This window comes from Hypanus sabinus, chromosome 1 (assembly GCF_030144855.1).
Source record: "Hypanus sabinus isolate sHypSab1 chromosome 1, sHypSab1.hap1, whole genome shotgun sequence".
Taxonomy (NCBI): Eukaryota; Metazoa; Chordata; class Chondrichthyes; order Myliobatiformes; family Dasyatidae; genus Hypanus; species Hypanus sabinus.
The window spans coordinates 97,378,690-97,396,611 of record NC_082706.1 but is presented as its reverse complement, the minus strand read 5'-3'; the positions used below and the strand labels follow the sequence as shown (position 1 = coordinate 97,396,611).

At 42.0% G+C, this 17,922-nt stretch overlaps 1 protein-coding gene across 3 annotated transcripts in view; it reads left to right on the top strand.

Moving 5' to 3' along the window:
- The first annotated feature begins 552 nt into the window (after window positions 1–552).
- atp9b (ATPase phospholipid transporting 9B) overlaps window positions 553–17,922 on the top strand; it is a 321,211-nt gene continuing 303,841 nt past the window's right edge. For all 3 annotated transcript variants that reach the window (XM_059972582.1, XM_059972575.1, XM_059972567.1), the window contains exon 1: window positions 553–648. In XM_059972582.1, the coding sequence (XP_059828565.1) occupies window positions 572–648 (77 nt within the window). In that variant the 5' untranslated portion in view covers window positions 553–571. The remainder of the gene's footprint in view (window positions 649–17,922) is intronic.

The window sequence follows — 17,922 nt, the reverse complement described above, 5'->3', positions numbered from 1 at the left end:
AGAGTGAGAGATGATGTTACATTAGCTCATGAGGATATAGGATCATGAGGGGCATAGACAGCATGGATGCACACACTTCTTAACCCAGAGAAGGGGAATTTAATACGAGAGGGCACTATCTTAAGGTCAGAGGGAAAGAAATTGGCATATTGATTTATTATTGTCATCTGTATTGACAACTTAGTATTAAAAAGATTTAAAATAAATATGCAATTTATACAATTTAAAATATTAATATATATTCATGTGCAATTTACGTAACTGGTATAATATATATATTTAATTTATGTGCTCCTGCGAGTGTCGTGTGTCTGATGCTATGTGCTTGTGATGCTGCTGCCAGTAAGTTTTTCATTGCATCTGTGCATCGGTATACTTGTGCAGATGAGCTAAACTCGACCGTGACAGCCGTGTCCAGACTCTGATGCTGAGTTTGCGGGTGACAAAAGTTCGGTTTGGGGAGTGACGTAATGGGGAGCGTGATGTCAGGTACCGGAGGGCGGGACAATCGGTGAGTGACGTGTTCGTCTTCGCCCGGGGGGTTGTGGGAGGAGGACCCACCCACTTTAAGATGGCGGATAACATCCCTTTACGCCCAGTGCGGAGCCTGCAGGAGAGGCACGAATATTACCCGGGGAGGCAGAACAGGTACTGCATGTCCCGGACGGGACCAGCGCTCGGAGATTCGGTAGAGGGGAAGCGGAAGGATTGGGGGGGGCGATGGCTCCAAACTGCAGGCTTGGCCAGTGTGGCTGGTACCGCGGCCCAGCAGGTCACCCGCCTTCCCCCGACCCCTCTTCAGCAGGTTCCCCATTCTGTACATCGCCCCTTGTTCCCACGCCCCCCTCCCCCGGCCCAGCAGGTCCCCCTTCCTTCCCACCCCTTTCCGGCCCAGTAGACCCGCCCCTTCCCACGGCCAACGACCCCATCTGGCCCAGCAGGTCCCCAGTTCCTTCCCATGCCCCACTTGGCCCAGCAGGTCCCCAGTTCCTTCCCATGCCCCACCTGGCCCAGCAGGTCCCCCGTTCCTCCCCATGCCCCACCTGGCCCAGCAGGTCCCCCGTTCCTTCCCATGCCCCACCTGGTCCAGCAGGTCCCCCGTTCCTTCCCATGCCCCACCTGGTCCAGCAGGTCCCCCGTTCCTTCCCATGCCCCACCTGGCCCAGCAAGTCCCCCGTTCCTTCCCATGCCCCACCTGGCCCAGCAGGTCCCCCTTCCTCCCTATGCCCCACCTGGCTCCAACAGGCTCAGGACGTTCCCTTCCTTCCCACCACCACCTGGACCAGCAGGTCCCTTCCTATCCACCTGGCCCAACTTTTCTTCCACCACCCACCCACAATAAAGGCCATAAAATATTGGAACAGGATAGGATATTTGACCCATCAAGTGTGCTCTTCCATTTCTTTGTGACTGATCCATTCTCCTGTTGTCTTCTTCCTGTAATCTTTTATGCCCTGACTAATTAAGAACCTATCAACCTTCACATTAGATACACCAGTGACCTGGCCTCCACAGCCACCCGTGGTGGTGAATTGCACAGGTTTGTGACCATCTGGCTAGAGAAATTCCTTTGCGTCTCTGTTCTAAATGAATATCCCTTTATTCTGAGGCTGTGCCCTCTGGTCCTAGACTCTCCCACTGTAGGAAACATGCTCTCCACATATACTGTATTTAAGTCTTTCAAGATTTGATGGTCTTCAATGAGATCACTGCTCATTCTTCCAAGTTTCAGCAAATATGGGCATAGAGCCATGAAACGCTCCTCATACGATAACCCTTTCATTCTCATAAACCTCTTCTGAACCCTCTTAAATGTCAGCACATTCCTTTCTTAGATACGGGGCCCAAATTTGCTCACAATACTCCCAAGTGAGGCCTCATTAGTGACTTAGAGCCTCAGCATTACATTTTTACTTTTATGTTCTAGTTCTCTTGAAAAGAATGCCAACAATGCATTTGCTTTGCATAGACTCAGCCTTCCAAATTAATCTTTAGTGAATCCTGCACAAGGACTCCCAAGTACCTTTGCACTTTGGATTTTTGAATGTTCTGCCCATTTTGAAAATAGTCTACATTTTTGTTCCTTCTAGCAAAGTGCATGACCATACACTTCAACTCTATTCCATCTGAAATGTCTTTGCCCATTCTCCTGTTGAGCCCTTTTGCAGCCTCCCTGCTTCCTCAACACTAACCACCTCTCCAATAATCTTCATATCATCTGCAACTTGGCTACAAAGTTGTCAATTCTGTCATCCAACTCATTGATATATACCATAAAAAGAAGCAGACCCAACTCCAACCCCTGTGGAACACTACTAGTCAGCCAACCAGAAAAGCTTCCTTTTATTCCCACACTTTGCCTCCTGCTAATCAGCCTATCCTCTATCTATGCTAATATCTTACCATAAATACGATGGGCTTTTATCTTGTTAAGCAGCTTCATGTGGCAACTTGTCAAAGGCCTTCTGAAAAATCAAAGAACACAACACCCATTCATTCTCCTTTCTCTATCCCGCTTGTTATTTCTTAAAAAAATTCTAACAGGTTTGTCAGGTAAGATTTTCCCCCTAAGGAAGCCATGCTGATTTTGGCCTATTTTATCATGTGCCACCAAAAACCCTGAGACCTCATCCAACAGCTCTAGCAAACCTGTGAACAAGGATATTGGTTCTCTTTGGGTTCAGGTGTAAATTGTCCCTTTTATAATACCCTCCCCAGGAAAGACCCAAATGATTCAGAAGTTTGAAGCCCTGCCTGCTGCACCAGCTCCTCAGGCTCACATTCGTCTGCCAAATCATCCTCTTCTTGTCTCACTGCCCTGTGGCACAGGCAGCAATCTGGAGATTACTTCTCTGGAGGTCCTCCTTTTCAGCTTTCTACCTAATTCCCTAAATTCTCTCTTCAGGATCTCCTCCCTTTTCCTAACTATGTTGCTGTTGCCAAAATGTTCCAAGAGTTCTGTCTACTTACCTTCCCAGTTTAGAATGTCATGAATGCAATCCAAGACATCTCTGACCCTAGCACCTCGGGGGCAACATGCCATCCAAGTGTCTTTTCCACATCCGCAGAATCTCATGACGACTTCTCTGATTATGGAATCCCCTATCAAGACTGTAATCCTCTTCTTCCCTCTTCCATTCTGAGCCACAGTGGCAGAGACCTGGTCGCTGCCATTTCCCCCAGTGGTATCTAAAGTAGTATTCTTATTAGTGACGGGAACAGCCACAGGGGAGGTCTGCACTGGTTGCCCATTTCCTTTTCCTTGACAGTCACCCAGGTACCTGCCCCCTGCAATTTCGGGGTGACTCACCTCTTTATGTTCCCGTATGAGCCGAAGGTCTCGAGCTGCAATTCCAGTTCCTTAACACGGTCTCTGAGGAGCTGCAGCTCGTTGCATCTGCAGCCCAGAGGTCTCTTGGAATTCTCACATCTCACACAAAAAGAACAGCACAGCTCCTGGAGATGTTGTCACTGCACTAACTGGTGAAGAATGCAGAAGAAAGAAGATTGCTTTGTCCAAGCCTGTTGAGCCAAGGTCTCCCAACTCCATCTTATTTTTATTTGTCCTTACTAATAAATCATGATTCGATTAGGTCGCTGGAAAAATCCGAAAGCTTGCAAACAATCTTTTACGATCTCTTGCCCTAACCTGTGTGCAGCCTCCTCTTTCAATTTGATTGGTCCGACTTCACCCCACCTCTCACCTGGCCCAGCAAGCCCTCGCTCTTCCATCTAGCTCAGTGTGTCCCTACCCCCTCCTCCAGCTCAGCCCACCCAGGTTGACATGTCCTCCATCCCTTACCTCACTGATTTATCTTCCTTGTTCACACCCTTCCTTTCTCCTACATCTACCCCCCCCCCCGGTTGCTGTCTCCGAAAATGCTCTGTCCGCTCCTGCTCCTGTTTACCCTTTTGTCTGGACTTTCTTCCTTAGCCTCTGTTTTCCCCCATCCAATTGTCACTTTTTATCACTCTTAATTTTGCCCTCTGTGCACAGTTCCTTCACTCCTCTGCTTATATTCTCTTGTCAACCCTGATACTACGTATCTGAATACATTCTTCCTACCTCCTCCATTTATTCTCCCTTTGCACCCCATCTCTTCCTTTCTGGTGGTTTTATAGAGACTGCAAATGCACATTAACTGTGCCCTGTGTATTACACATTTAAACAAGGTAAAATAAAACATCTGAAACATAAATGCCAAATATTGCCGATAAAGTGAGGATGAAATGACTAAAGCCTTCCAGTTGATACTTGTGGAATTTCCTGAAAGCTTTAAGCATCTTATTTTAAGATAGGCTTGTGAAATTGTTATGTGGAGTTTGTCAATACCAAGGAATAGCTTAGGTTCATGATCAGAATTAGATCACATTTTTTACTGAATGGAATGGCGTTTGTTTTTCATTGCACTGTTTTTAAAATACTTGAGCTACCTCAAAACAGCTTGGACCACATTTATTATAAGTGTAAACATTGTTTTTCAGGCCAAGATCCTGAAAGTTGGATTCAAATGCTTGATGTATGCAAGTCAAATAAACATGAAAAGTTGCTGGTAGTAATGTGACTTTGAGCTTGTAGGAAAGAATATTTTTTTTCTCCATAGTGTTTCTTTGGGTGAATATGATCTTCATTGCATTTAGCCTGAATATTTGAGTTGAGGTTTGAAAGGTACTGCAAATGGCCTCATGGAGAAAGTTTATTGCAAATAATTTGGATTGATGATACGGTGTAATGATGTTTGATCAGTCTTACCATGTTCACACATGGTAAAAAAAATGATTTCCCCTTGTGTAATAAGTGGCTGCATTGTTCATGTGCTGCTTGGGGCTACCCTTTTATGATAGCTGTTTTGAATTTGTGGAAAGTAAACGTCGATACAGGTTGGATTGGCTAAACTGCTTGCTTGAATGTTACACTTGGTATTTCAGTGGTTTTGGAATACATTTGAAGTCATTCTGTGAATAATGAGAAAGGTTACAAAAACAAAAAAAAACAAATTTGGTTTTTGACCATCAATAGTTTGATATATTTCGTGAAAATTCTTTTCAGAGGTGAAGCAGTTGGATTAGTTTCAAAATTGCACAGATTTTGCAAAATAGCTATATACTTTATTAATCCTAAAGGAAATTACAGTGTCACGGTAGCATTGTAAGTGCACAGATATAAATATTAGAAGTAGAAAGAATAAAATAAATAAATTACCACAGTCTGACAGTAGGGGGTCATCACTCCCTCGGCTATAGGTTGACTCATTATAGAGCCTAATGGCCAAGGGTAAGAATTACCTCATAAGGTGCTCTTTGAAGCAGCACAGTTGTCTTAGTCTAGTACTAAAAGTGCTCCTCTGTTCAGTCAAGGTGGCAGGCAGAGGATGAGAAATATTGTCCAGAATTGCCAGGATTTTTCGTAGGGTCCTTTGTTCTACCACAGCCTCCAGTGTGTCCAATTTAACTCCTATAACAGACCCAGTCTTTCTGATTAGTTTATTGAGCCTGTTGGTATCACCCATGTTGATGCCATTGCCCCAGCACACCACCACGTGGAAGATTATACTGGCAACAACAGACTGGTAGAACACGTGAAGGAGAGGCCTGCATACTCCAAACGATCTTAGTCTCCTCAGGAAGTAGAGGTGACTCTGGCCCTTCTTGTACACAGCCTCCATGTTGCTGCTGCATTCAAGTCTGTCATCCAGGTGCAACCCCAGGTGTTTGTAAGTCCTCACCACATCCTCGTCCTCACCATCAATGGTAACAAGGAACAGTGCAGGCTGTCTTCCTGAAGTCCATCACCATCTCCTTTGTCTTACTAATGTTGGGCTGTAGGTGATTCAGCTTGCAGCATTTGACAATGTCCTCCACCAGGGCCCTATATTCATCTTCCCTTGCACTCTTTTATACAATCATCTATTGCTGAGCCTTCAGATAACATGACTCAGTGTTGTAACTAAAGTCCAAGATAGACAGGATAAACAGGAAGAGAGCCAATACAGTCCCCTGTAGGGCCCCAGGGCTGCTTATAGCCGTATCTGACACACGGCTCCGAAGCCACACATACTGTGGTCTGCCAGTCAGGTACTGCATTATCCAGGTACAGTGGAAGTGCCAATCTGCACTGGACAGAGTTTCAAGACGATGAATGTTAAAGTATTTAGTATAGTACATGAAAGTTTGATAATTAAAATGTGACGCAGCATTATTTTTCATTCATGATAGTGTTTTGATGTTTAAGCATTGTCAAATCCTCCTGATAAGGTGGTGTTCATTGAACCTTTTGGTGTACAGATGCCAAACAATAAGATACCACTTTCAGAAATGGTTTGCAGAATTTTTTAATACAGATGTTTATAGACTTAGACTACAAGTGAGCCCACATTATGGCCACTCAGGTTGCAGTAATTAGTACTTCTGGAATTCACAAATCACTATCAAAAACTGATTTACACTCAGTGTTGATTTTATTAGGCACACCGTTAAACCTTGTTAATGCAAATATCTAATCAGCCAACCATAAAAGAGTCCAGAGATAGTCAAGAATTTCAGTTTTTCAGACCAGTGATCAGAATGGGGAAAGAAATCTGATCTAAGTGACTTTGTTTATGGAATGATTGGTTCGAGACAGGGTGGTTTCAGTCTCTTAAAAGCTGCTGATTTCTTGGGATTGCAGAGAATGGTGTGGAAAAAATTCCCAGTGAGCAGCAGTTCTGTGGATGAAAACGCCTTGTTAACCAGAGAGGTCAAAAGAGAATGCCCAGACTATGTCAAGGTGACAGGAAAGCAAGAGTAATGCAAATAACTGAATTACAACAGTAGTGTGCAGAAGAGAATCTGTGAATGTATAACATATCAAACCATGAAGTGGATGGTCTGTAGCTCCAGAAGACCACACGAGTTTCCACTCTTGTACTTAACAAAGTGGCTACTGAGTATAGAATAACATTCAGACTCTGGTTTAATATCACAGGCATATGTCATGAAATATGTTAACTTTGTGACAACAGCGCTATCATATAAGTAGTGCAAAACATAAATATAAAAAAGTAATGAGTTAGTGTTCATGGGTTCAATGTCCATTTAGAAATAGGATGACAGAGGGGAGGAAGGTGTTCCTGAATTGCAGAGTGTGTACTTTCAGGCTTCTGTATCTCCTTCCTGATGGTAACAATGAAAAGAGGACATGACCTGGATGAATGAGGTCCTTACTGATGGACGCTGCCTTCCTGAGGCACTGCTCCTCAAAGTGTCTTCGATGCAGTGCCCATGATGGAGCTAATTTTGCAACACTCTGCAACTTACCAAAGCTTGCACTAATGAGATTATGTAGGGGTGGGGGAGGGGGGGAGGAGAAGTGAGCATAGAATGTGAAAACGACTACAAATTTTGTTAATTATTTTAAATATTTACTTAGCCAGAAGGATTTGAATATGACATCACTGCGCCGATGTGAGTTGGTAGGAGTACCCAAGTCCCTCCTTTGTTATGTCCTCTCCGGTCTGAGGACAGGCATTTTTTCTGACCTGCTGTATTGTGGGGAACTACAATGGCTATGGCTAGTCTCTTAAAGTAATATACTTCTTAATCACTGAACTTTAACCTGTTAATCCCTGAACTGGTACACCACTTTTCTGTATCCCAATCTGCAAATCCCCTTACCTGTTATCTCCACCCCCTAAACCATTTCCTAATCCATGAGTTTTGTGGTTCAGAGAAAATACTTTGTGTGTGAAGGTGATGCACTCTGTGTTCACTGTCCTCCAATTGGAGAGGGTATGACAATGGAGGGACGTGACTGTCAGCCCAATTAACATGGTGGTGTTATATCAGTTTATTTTATTGCCCATAGTATTAAGTGACAAAATATCAAAAAATGACATTTGTTTCTTTCATGCAAATCTTGTCCATCCCTCGTTTAATATTTTCCTTTGCTGCGAAATAACAGTTGTGAATTACTTTGTCATTGCTGTTAAAATATGAGAGAAAATTGTCCTGCAAAAATGAATCTCTAATTATATGGAATTCAATAGGAAGTGGGTTTGAGTTACAAAAAAAATCACACCACTCTGTTTTCTAGGAATGCAACTCAACCCCTCTGTAACAAGGTCTGTCATAAAGGAAATATATTCAAAGTAGGAATGTGCTGATACGATGTACATTCAGATTGACTATAGCTTTCAGCCAATTGATCTGCATATAACTTGGGCTGTAAGTAAAGGGCAGGTGGGGGGGGGGAAGGGTTGCACAGGATATACCACACTTAGAATTGCAGAAGTCATTTGATAAAGAGCCACATCAAAAATTATTGTATGAAAAGAAGCTTGTATAGGAGCAATGGCTAGACCAGGGGTCAGCAACCTTTACCACTGAAAGAGCCACTTGAACCCGTTTCCCACAGAAAAGAAAACACTGGGAGCCGCAAAACCCGTTTGACATTTAAAATGAAATAACACTGCATACAACGTTTTGTTTTGCCTTTATGCTATGTATAAACAAACTATAATGTGTTGCATTTATGAAATTGATGAACTCCTGCAGAGAAAACGAAATTACATTTCTGCATGCAACAAAAACATTTTGAACTCCGAAAAAAAAGACGTTGGGTTGAAGGTTACTTTTAAGTCAAATACTCAACGTCTATTTGAGTCCTTCTTGTATTTATGAAAAACGCCAAACTTAAATTTGCCGCCAGCAGCAAACCAAAAATAACGTCAGCCAGCTGTCAACCTGAAAAATAAAAGGACTATTTCACTGAACAATGAAAACATATGAATATACGTAAAGTAATAGGCAATTAAAATATTTATCATACTTGTTCAGGTTGACTCACACCTGACAATGCAGTCGTATTCAGTAGGGATGGATCGATGCTTAGGGGAGTGACCGGGAAAGATAATGTGTTTTTTCCCTCTCTGAACTCACAGAAGCGTTTCCCAAACGATGTTTGCATTGCGATGATTGCAGAATGTAAATACTCCGAATTTATCATGTCGTGACCTTGTTTGAACTCTCTCAAATTGTGGAAGTGAGACAATGTGCCTTTCTGTAAATCTCTGGCAAGCAATGTCAACTTGCGCTCGAATGCCAAAACATCCTCCAACATGTGCAGGGCTGTACGTCCTTACCCCGTTGAAGAGCTGTGTTCAGCGTGTTCAGGTGCGCTGTCATGTCTACCATGAAGTGTAGCTTTTCCAGCCACTCTGGCTGTTCCAGCTCAGGAAAGTTGAGCCCTTTGCTGCCCAGGAAAGTTTTCACTTCTTCCAGACACGCGACAAAGCGTTTCAGCACCTCCCCTCTGGACAGCCAGCGATAAAAACACGTTGTAGCGGTGTGCTACACGCAGTCAGTAAACTGCAGTCAAAGGTAGCTTTATTCGAACTAAACAGCCTTGCTTTTAAGCCTCCCTCAACCCGCCCCCCCATGGGCGCGGATGCTGCAAAAGACACGTACTCACAAACCCCCGTAGGCTATCTCCCTTAGCCTGAACGCTGGCTAATTGTGAGCCGGTTTGGATGTGTCAGGAAATGGGTCGCCACAACGTCTTATTTAGATTGTACAAGATCACCATAATCTTCAAATTTAGATTTACATTTCAAAAACTAACAAACTAACATAAAATACATTTTAATTAAATACTGACCATGTAGCGGTGTGCTACACGCAGCGCTAAAATTACGACACGGAGTCGGTAACTGCAGTCGAAGGAAAAAACTTTATTCGAAATCTTCAGCCTCACTTTTAAGCCTCCCTCAACCTGCCCCCCATGGCGCAGAGGCTCCAAAGCTCTGTGCTCGCAAACCCCCGTAGGCTCTCTAATTGTGAGCAGGTTCGGATGTGCCAGGAAAAGGGTCGCCACAACCAATTATTTCCCAAAGCAACAGGGAGCCGCAGCACAGACGTAAAAGAGCCACATGTGGCTCCGGAGCCGCGGGTTGCCGACCCCCGGGCTAGACAATTGTTGGGTAACAGGAAACAGCAGACCATTTCTGTTTTTGTTTAACAATTAATGAGTGGTGTGCCACAGGTATTGGAGCTGGGGCCTTACCTTCCAATTTACATAAATTATTTGGCTGATGGCACTGAAGATGTGGCTTTTAAATTGATGACATAAAAAATAATGTGTGAAAAGGATATAGGGAATATAGGGCAAGTGAGTGCGGAGAGTTCAAGCAAATACTGTTTAATTTGGCAAAATTTAAATATTTTCTTTTGGAGGAAATAAAAATAAACATCTAATTGGCAAAGGTTTACAGAGCTCTGAAGATCAGATGTTTTTGAGTACTCAGGTGTATAATTTGCAAAATGTTAGCATTTAGGTACAGTAAGTAATTAGGAAGACTAACAATATCATTGTTCATCAGAAGAAGTTAATACAGAAGTAAGGAGGTTATGTTTCAGTTACATAGGATGCCTGTAGGACCACATGGAATACAATGGATTTAAAGTAAATGCATTAAAAGCGGTTCAGATAATATTTACAAGACTGCTGCCTGGAATAGGTTAGATGTTGGGGCACTTGATTGAAACATGGTAGACCCTGAGGGATCTTGTCAGGTTGGCATTACTTCTCATGGGATAATCCTGGCACAGCCTGACCCTTCCAGGTACGGCTCTTGCTACCACTGAGGACATTGACAAGAGGCAATGTGTTAGGATGTCAACATCCATCATTAAGGACCACCACCATCTGGGTCATGTCATCCTCCTGATGCTACTGTCAGGCAGGGGGATGAAGGTGCCTGGAGAATTACACCTCATGGTTAAGAATAGTCACTTCCCCATTGCCTTGAAGCTCTTATGTTGACTTAAACTCCAAACACTACCTCAGTCTTTTTTTTCCTATCAACCTGCACTGGTCTCATTTATTTTAGTTCTTGTTAGACAAGCTGTATATTTTTAATTTTAGTCTGTTAACTTATTTGTCATGTTTATAATGTACTGTGATGCTGCAAAAAGACAACTTCCATTGTGTATGTACAGTAAATGTGAAAATTTCATTTGGAAGTGGTGGTCATCCATTTAAGATGGATGAAGTGGCATTTTTTTCTGATGATCCAAAATGTTTGGGATTGCTTTCCTCCAAGGTCAATGGAACCAAAGTTGTTGAATTATTGATAAAAGTAGTACTTGGAATATATAATTTCATTATAGTAATTAATGTAGCTTTTTAATTGGGTAATAAAATTGAAAGGTGCTAAGTAGTGGATCTTATCCTAGAACAGCACTTAAAGCTAGAGAGAGCCATGATGTTGAAACAGCAGAAAGTCAATTGAAAGATTACCAATCATAAGAGTGCCAATCAATAGTTGTAAGAAGTGACAAAAAGCAAGATAAAATAAATAAAAGTTTTCATAACTCTTTCAGGAGATCCCAAAATAGTAAAAACAAGAGTACTCCAAAATTTAGCCAAATTGCAATGGTACTGTGCCCATAAAAAATATTCACCCCTTGAAAGTTTTCATGTTGTATTGTTTTACAACATTGAATTACAGTGGATTTAACTTGGCTTTTTTTTACACTGATCAACAGAAAAAGACTCGTGTCAAAGTGAAAACAAATCTCTACAAGGTGATCTAAATTATTGACAAATATAAAACATAAAATAATTGACTGCGTAAGTATTTCCCCCCCCCCCCCTTTCATATGATACACTAAATCATCATTGGTGCAGCCGATTGGTTTTAGAAATGACATAATTAGTTAAATGGAGATCTATTTTTGAAGACTTGTGTGCGGTCAAGGTGTTTCAATTGATTGTAGTAAAAATAAACCTCTATCTGGAAGGCCCAACTGTTGGTGACTCAGTGTCCTGGCAAAAACTACACTGTGAAGACAAAAGAACACTCCAAGCAACTCTGTGAAAATATTATTATGAAGCATGAGTCAAGAGATGGATACAAGAAAATTTCCAGGTCACTGAATATTCCATGGAGTACAGTTAAGTCAGTCATCAAGAAATGGAAAGAATATGGCACAGTTGTAAATCTGTCTAGAGCAGGCAGTCCTCAAAAACTGAGTGAATGTGCAAGAAGGGGACTAGTGAGGGAGACCATCAAGAGACCTATGACAACCTTGGAAGAGTTGCAAGCTTTAGTGGCTGAGATGGGAGAGACTGCGTGTACAACGGTTGCTTGGGTGCTTTGCCCGTTGCAACTTTATGGGAGAGTGGCAAAGTGAAAGCCACTGCTGAAAAAATTCACATGAAATCTCAGCTAGAGTTTGCCAGAAGGTATGTGGGAGTCTCTGAAGTCAGCTGGAAGAAAGTTCTATGATGAAACCAAAATTGAGCTTTTCAACCATCAGACTAAGCACTTGTTTGGCATAAACCAAGCTCCGCATATCATCAGAAACACCCTATCCCTGCTGTGAAGCATGGCGGTAGCTGCATCATTCTGTGGTGATGCTTCATTGCAGTGGGCCCTGGAAAGCTTGTGAAGGTAGAATGCAGCAAAATGCAGGGAAATCCTGAAGGAAAACCTGATGGAGTTTGCAAAAGAACTGAACTTGGGAGATTTGTTTTCCAGCAAGACAATGACCTCAAACAAAAAGCCAAATATACACAGGAATGGCTTAAAAACAACAAAGTTAATGTCCTGGAGTGACAAAGTCAGAGTCCATACTGCAATCCAAATGAGAATTTGTGGCTGGACTTGAAAAGGGCTGTTCATGCACGGCCCTCATGCAGTCTGACAGCTTGAGCAGTTGTCTAAAGAAGAATGGGGAAAATTGCAGTGTCCAGATGTGCAAAACTGATAGAGACCTATCCACACAGACTTAAGGCTGAAATTGCTGCCAGAGGTGCAACTGTTATATACCAACGTGAAGGGGGTGAATACTTATGCAATCAATTATTTTTTGTTTTATATTTGTAATTAATTTAGATCACTTTGTAGAAATTTGTTTTCACTTTAACACGAAGGAATCTTTTTCTCTTGATCAATGTCAAAAAAGCCAAATCAAATTCATTGTGATTCATTGTTGTTAAACAATTAAAGCTGAAAACTTCCAAGGAGGTTAATACTTTTTATGAGCACTGTAACTAAATAGTGTTCAGTGTACAATTTAGACAAAAATTAGCCAGAACAGGCTGCAACCATAAAAATCTTTGAATTAACACTAGGGCTAGTAGGGCCTACTACACACAGTAGCTCTTATAAATATAACCCCCGGGTCGCCTCAGGCTTGCTCAGCTCGTTCTCGTCTAGGGGGAGCAGCCTTCGGCCCCGCCAAACTGGGTAATCAGCTGGTGTGGATGCTGTGTAATGTCCCCGCCTCGCCCAAAAACAGACAGTACACCATAAGCGATTAAATGAGTACAATTTATAAAGGTTACTATAACTAAGTGATTAATAATGATACAGTATATAGGAAGAAAAAAATAAAGAAAAGGCGCCAAACTTATCAAAGTCCAAACCACTTCGTGCACAACCGTTGGAGCTCAATTACTGAAGTCTTCTGGCCACCATTCGATCCCCTCTGAACTCCTCGACTCACAGCTCAGGACCCTCCGAGTGGTCAACCAAGCACATCTAGCTTCATCCCCCTTCCTCGGAGTACCTCCTGGCCTCGGACCCCCGCTTGGGGTTCGTTCCTCGCCCAGCTTACAGCATTGCGCCCTCTCTCTCAACCCCCTCGCGCCGATCTGCCCAAAAGCCCATCAACAAAAGCTTACAGACTCAGAAGAAAGAACATTAATCCCCATTTGGTTTACAAAGGAATACAATTCTCGTAATCAGTAAATTTTAACCCAAACAAGTTTCCAGCACTCTCTCGCAACAAAGAAACATTCCTGCTTTTAACAAAACAAAGAAAAAAGAAGAAACCCCCATTCCTGCTAGTTAACAAAACAAATAAGCCCTTTTGATTACATACACAGTAATAAAGAAAAAAGAAGAAACCCCCTTTACATAAATGAATAATTAAATAACTGTTCCTGAACATGGTGGTGTGGGACCTAATGCTTCTGTACCTTTTTCCTGATGGTAGTGAGAAGAAAGTATGGCCTTGGATGGTGGGGTCTTTGATGAATTTCGCTTTCTTGTGGCAACAATCCATGTAAATATGCTTAAGTTGTGGGATGGACTGGGATGTCTCCATTACTTTCTGTAGTGTTTTCTGTTATTCGGCATTGATGTTTTCATAGCAGCTGTGATGCAGCCAGTTAGGATATTCTTCGCTGTTTATCTGGAAAAATTTGACAGATTTTGAAGACATTCTGAATGTTGATTTGTCGTCTCTCAGTGAGAAGATGTGGATCCAGTTTCAGAAGGAGATAAAGATTCAGGTCTTGGAGCTTGATCAAATCAGCCATGCCTGAATACTGTCTAGACTTCACTGTGCATGGATGAAGATCATTTCATTTTGTGAAGAGTTGTGAATATAATAGAGCAATTTATCATGCACATGATTAATGGGGGTTAAATGTTGAAGACTTTAAAAAATAATTGGGCCAAAGACATTGCTCTGAGTAGAGTGATTGATGTACAACAGCCATAACCATCTTCCTTTGAACAAGATATGACTCCTTTCGTTGGAAATTTTGGACTCCATGATGTGAAGGGCAGATATTCTCACTTCACTTTTGACAGTTTAGGTCAAGGTTTTTATGAAGGCTGCAGTTGAATAACTTGTTCACTGCTCCATTGGGTGAGTAAGTGCGGTTAATAACATCTTCAATCATTGTCCATTGGTACAACGTTGTTTGTACAGTATATTCCCTTTTTGTGGACAATACTTACCTGGACCATTTTCTCTGTTGCAGTTGGCATTACAGGTTTCTCCCTGCTATCTGAAGGTAGAGCATTCCCATGAAACCGTTTGTAAGCCGAAATGTCGTAAAGCGAAGAAGCAATTACCATTAATTTACATGTGTAAAATTTTTAAACATTCCCAGACCCAAAAAATAACCTACCAAATAACACATAAAACCTAAAATAACACGAACATATAATAAAAGCAAGAATGATATGATAAATATACAGCCTATATAAAGTAGAAATATCGTATTACGGTGTAGTTTCACTTATCAGAATGGAGAAGATAGCAAACCAAAATCGATTTAGAGAAGAAAAAATCGATATGTACACGTCTATGAATGTACATGAATGCGCACACAACTGCCCGCACAAGGCTTCACTGTCATTGTAGTCTTTTTCAGGGTAAACACACGTATGAAGCGGGCGTCTTTTTTTTGTAGAAGTGAAAAACTTGTTTGGTTAGCGAAAGCAGGTACTAATGTAGGTCTTTTGTAACAGCAAGCTGTCATAAAGCAAACGTTCGAAAAATGGGGGCCTGTGTTGGAATTGCTGTGGAGCTGCATGGTTAGTTGTGTACTTGTAATGCAATTAGAATGAACGCAATTGGTTGAAGACTGGCTTCTATGAAGTCTGGTGATTTTTGGAGAGGCACAACTAGGCTTGTGCACTTGTACTTCTGGTTGAGGAACTGTAAACAATTCATCCTATAACCACCAGATTCTGGGTCCTGTATTCATGGAGGTATTCTTAAAATTGTTGAGTCTGGTTCACCACCATTTACAACTGGATGTGACAACTGCACAGAACTGTGAAGCAATTTTTGGTTATGTTATGGTTTATTCAGTTACTTGATGTTTTGCATGCATGCCATCGAATTGTTTTTATTTTTATTATGGCACCTCTTTGTAAAGTTCATCTGCTCCCTTAATGGATTCTTCATTAAATCAGCTAATTCCCTGGCTTGGTTAATTCCCTGGCTTGGTGTAACGGAGATGCAGATTGTGGAGAATTAATTTTGCTTGTAAATGCCCATCTTGCTGATTTTGAGCTGCTAACTCTGCTCTAGCCGTCTGGTGGTATAGAGGCATCAACACTGGACTTTGAGGCGAATGTTTCCGAGTTTGAATCCAGCTGGCTACTTGCAGGCTTTCTATCTCTGCAGGGCTAAACGTCAAGCTAGCAACTCAGTTTTGTAAAAGAACACAAAAATGCTACAGAAACAGCAAAAATGCCACCCGATGTGTCGCAAGGTGTGAAAAGGAACAACAACAAATCTGCTCCATCATACTTAACACAATAGTTGCCATTCAAATATGAAAAAGGGACTTGGTCTTCACAAGACACATCGTGCTAACTTGCTAATATCAATTCAGTGGCCACTTTATTAAGTACAGGAGTAGAACCCAGTGTGGTCTTATGCTGCTGTAGCCCATCTAATTCAAGGTTGGACGTGTTGTGCGTTCAGAGATGCTCTTCTGCACATCTCTATTGTAAACATGGTTATTTGAATTATTGTCACCTTCATGTCTGCGTGAACCAGTCTGGTCATCTCCTCTGACCACTTTCAAGGCTTCTTGCCCACAGAACTGCCGCCCATTGGATGTCTTTTTTTTGCACCATTTTCTGTAAACTCTAGAGACTGTGTGAAAATGCCAGAAGATCAGCATTTTCTGAGATAGTCAAGCTATCCCTTCTGGCACCAACAATCATTCCACGGTGAAAATTACTTAGATTACATTTCTTCACCATCTAATGTTTAACCTGAACAACACCTGAACCTCTTGATGTCTGCATGCTTTTATTCATTGCTTAGCAACCATATCATTGGCTGATTAGATATTTGTATTGAACAGCAGGTATACTTAATAAAGTGGCCACTGAGTGTATAAAGTCCAATGAAGTTTTGACTCCAAAGAAAAGTGGAGCTGAAAATTCACTGCATGACTAACTATTCACTATTTTACTGTTCTGTATTTGCATCTAAATTCATAAACAATATAAATGTATATCATTTAGATGGTTAAATTAGTGGGAAGTGTGAATGTGATTTGACATTTCACACAAAGGTAAACACGGCTACAAACCAAGTGGGGGGGGGGGGGATTAAAACTTGGCTGTATGTGTTGTTTTTGTTTGATCAGCAGTACTTATTGTAAGTTATGATTAAGTTACAATAATTTCTAAAGTTTTTTGTTTCTTTGGAAATTTATTGTACTTGTTTATATGCGTACCAACTGTTATTCTCGAGAGAAGGCAGTCCATTTGTTTTTTATAGTGAGATGTAATCAACATTTCAACAAAAGACTGTAACTGACAATGAAAGACTCTGTTTTAGCCATCAAAGGTTGCAAATTTTAGCAGCCTCTCAATTCTTTGGGAACCTTCCTTTCACCTTTCTCTGATCCCAATTTCTCCCCCTTGGTTTAATTCTTTTATTGTTTTCACTTTCCTGTGATCAGGGAAAAGGGGGTGTGACTGCAAGTGAGGGGGGTAGTAGCATCCAAGAGACAGTGCTGGAGGAGCCTCAGCCTTTGAGCTTGTCCAACAGATCTGAGATTCTTGCTTCCAGTGTGGATGAGAGTGGGGGCCATAGGAAGGATGAGCAACCTAACTGCGGCGCTGTAGTTCAGGGAGCCATTCGGGGTGAGGGGGGTGGGTGGTGCGGTTAAGAGATGAGAAAGGTAGTGGTAATTGGAGATAGTATAATCAGGGGAATAGACAGTTCTCTGTCGTGAGGCTAGAGCGTCCCATTTGAGCTGTGGGTAGTCAGAGTAGAGAGAGTAGAGCAGTGGGATAAGCATACATCCTTTGAGGTGCACCTGTGTTGATGATCAGCGAAGAGAAAATGTTACTTCTGATCCACAGACTGGTCTCCTGATGAGGATGTGAAGGATCCATTTGCAAAGAGAGGTACACAGGCCCCGGTTTTGGAACATGTTGATTAGTACTGAAGGGATTGTAGTATTGACCACTGAGCTATAATCAATAAACGGCAGCCTGACATAGGTATTAATGTTGTCCAGGTGATACAGGGCTGAGTAGAGAGACAGTGAAATTGCATCTGCTGATGACCTGTTGTGGTTGGTGTGTTAATTCCGGCCATGACCAACCTCCCAAAGCACTTCATCACAGTTGAAGTGACTGCTTCCGGGGTGATAGTTGCAGAGGCAGC